We start from the raw sequence: 1,237 nt of genomic DNA, 5'->3' as shown, positions 1-1,237 counted from the left end.
CTGTGAAGAAAGTCATATTTTAGGTTTGAGGGAAAGCCAGATCTCAAGCCGCTCGGGGTAGGAAGATCCCATTAGCGGAGTTCCCCAGACCACAAACCTAGACCATGAAAGAGATACTACTGAATGAGACAAAGCTCCTGGCTTTATAGTGGAAGTATATATATGTCCCGTGCCCCCGTAGCTATGCACAAACACGGGATAAAGGAACCACGTTAGAGAATTTTTAAAGTGCCGTGATGCAAATCTCGGCATTCTATTTCCCCAGTTCCTAATTTCAACTGCCTAGTCTCCTAAATATCCTGGAAAATCCCTCTCGCAATCGCTGATAATAGACTTTTAAGAGATAACAATTCATCACTTTATGACAGGTTCGTAGATGCCCGCGGCTCCTCATCCTCGACGTAAGCCCGCACCGGAAGCAGACAAAGATAAGGCGACAGAGTGCATGTTAGAGAATGACACCACCAGACATTACGACAGTGTCAGTGTGGGCAGACCGATCTCTGGCACTGCTCGTGAAATGCCAGGTTCCAAAGGTGGCGAATCGACGCTACAGTTCTTGTAGTTAACTAGAGAAGAGGGAAAAAAGAAAAAAAAGAAGGAGGGTAGAATATTTATCAACGGTGGGAAGGTGAATGAATCGTGTACTCTCCCATCCACACCGAAGTCCGAGCATGCCGAGTGGGGAACAGGTGTAGCACCGCCGAGACAGAATGTGTTCCTCGCCAAGACGCCCCTCCGTCACCCCCGCCGCTCGAACCTTCATCTTCCAACAGCAACTCCTTCTGCTCCTCCTTCTGTGCATGCGAACCTCCTCCTCATACACCCCAAGGGCACCGACGTCGCCCTTGCCTCACGAAAAGTACCCGGGCGAAGAGCACCGCGGGCATGAAGAAAGGCCGGTTTCTTCTGAAGGAGATGACGGCGGCAATTTTTTCCCACAAGATGTCGGAGTTCGGAGTTCTGGTGAGCCTTAATTTGTTTGTTTAACTTTTTTATTCTTAAAAAAATCGATGAAGGAATGGCTAAATAGTCACATGCAAGTGTAGTAATAAATATTCGAATAAAAATAGACTGTATAGCAGCTACCTTATAGTAATATATTACATAATATGATTAATCTGGCTTGATATCTAATCTAATGTACTATCTCCTGTTTGGTGTAATGTGCCGTATAGTGTTACCTGATGTAATATATTAGCACCAAAATTGATCGCAACTGGCAAACAATAGTTTG

At 45.5% G+C, this 1,237-nt stretch overlaps 1 protein-coding gene across 1 annotated transcript in view; it reads left to right on the top strand.

Moving 5' to 3' along the window:
* The window catches only part of LOC119589341, a 19,938-nt gene that overhangs the window by 3,413 nt on the left and 15,288 nt on the right, over positions 1 to 1,237 (top strand). The window contains 1 exon segment of the mRNA XM_037937960.1: positions 369 to 966. Coding sequence (XP_037793888.1) covers positions 714 to 966 — 253 coding nt within the window. The 5' untranslated portion in view covers positions 369 to 713.

The sequence above is a fragment of the Penaeus monodon genome, chromosome 25, assembly GCF_015228065.2.
Source record: "Penaeus monodon isolate SGIC_2016 chromosome 25, NSTDA_Pmon_1, whole genome shotgun sequence".
Taxonomy (NCBI): Eukaryota; Metazoa; Arthropoda; class Malacostraca; order Decapoda; family Penaeidae; genus Penaeus; species Penaeus monodon.
This window is presented reverse-complemented; position numbering and strand designations above follow the sequence as displayed.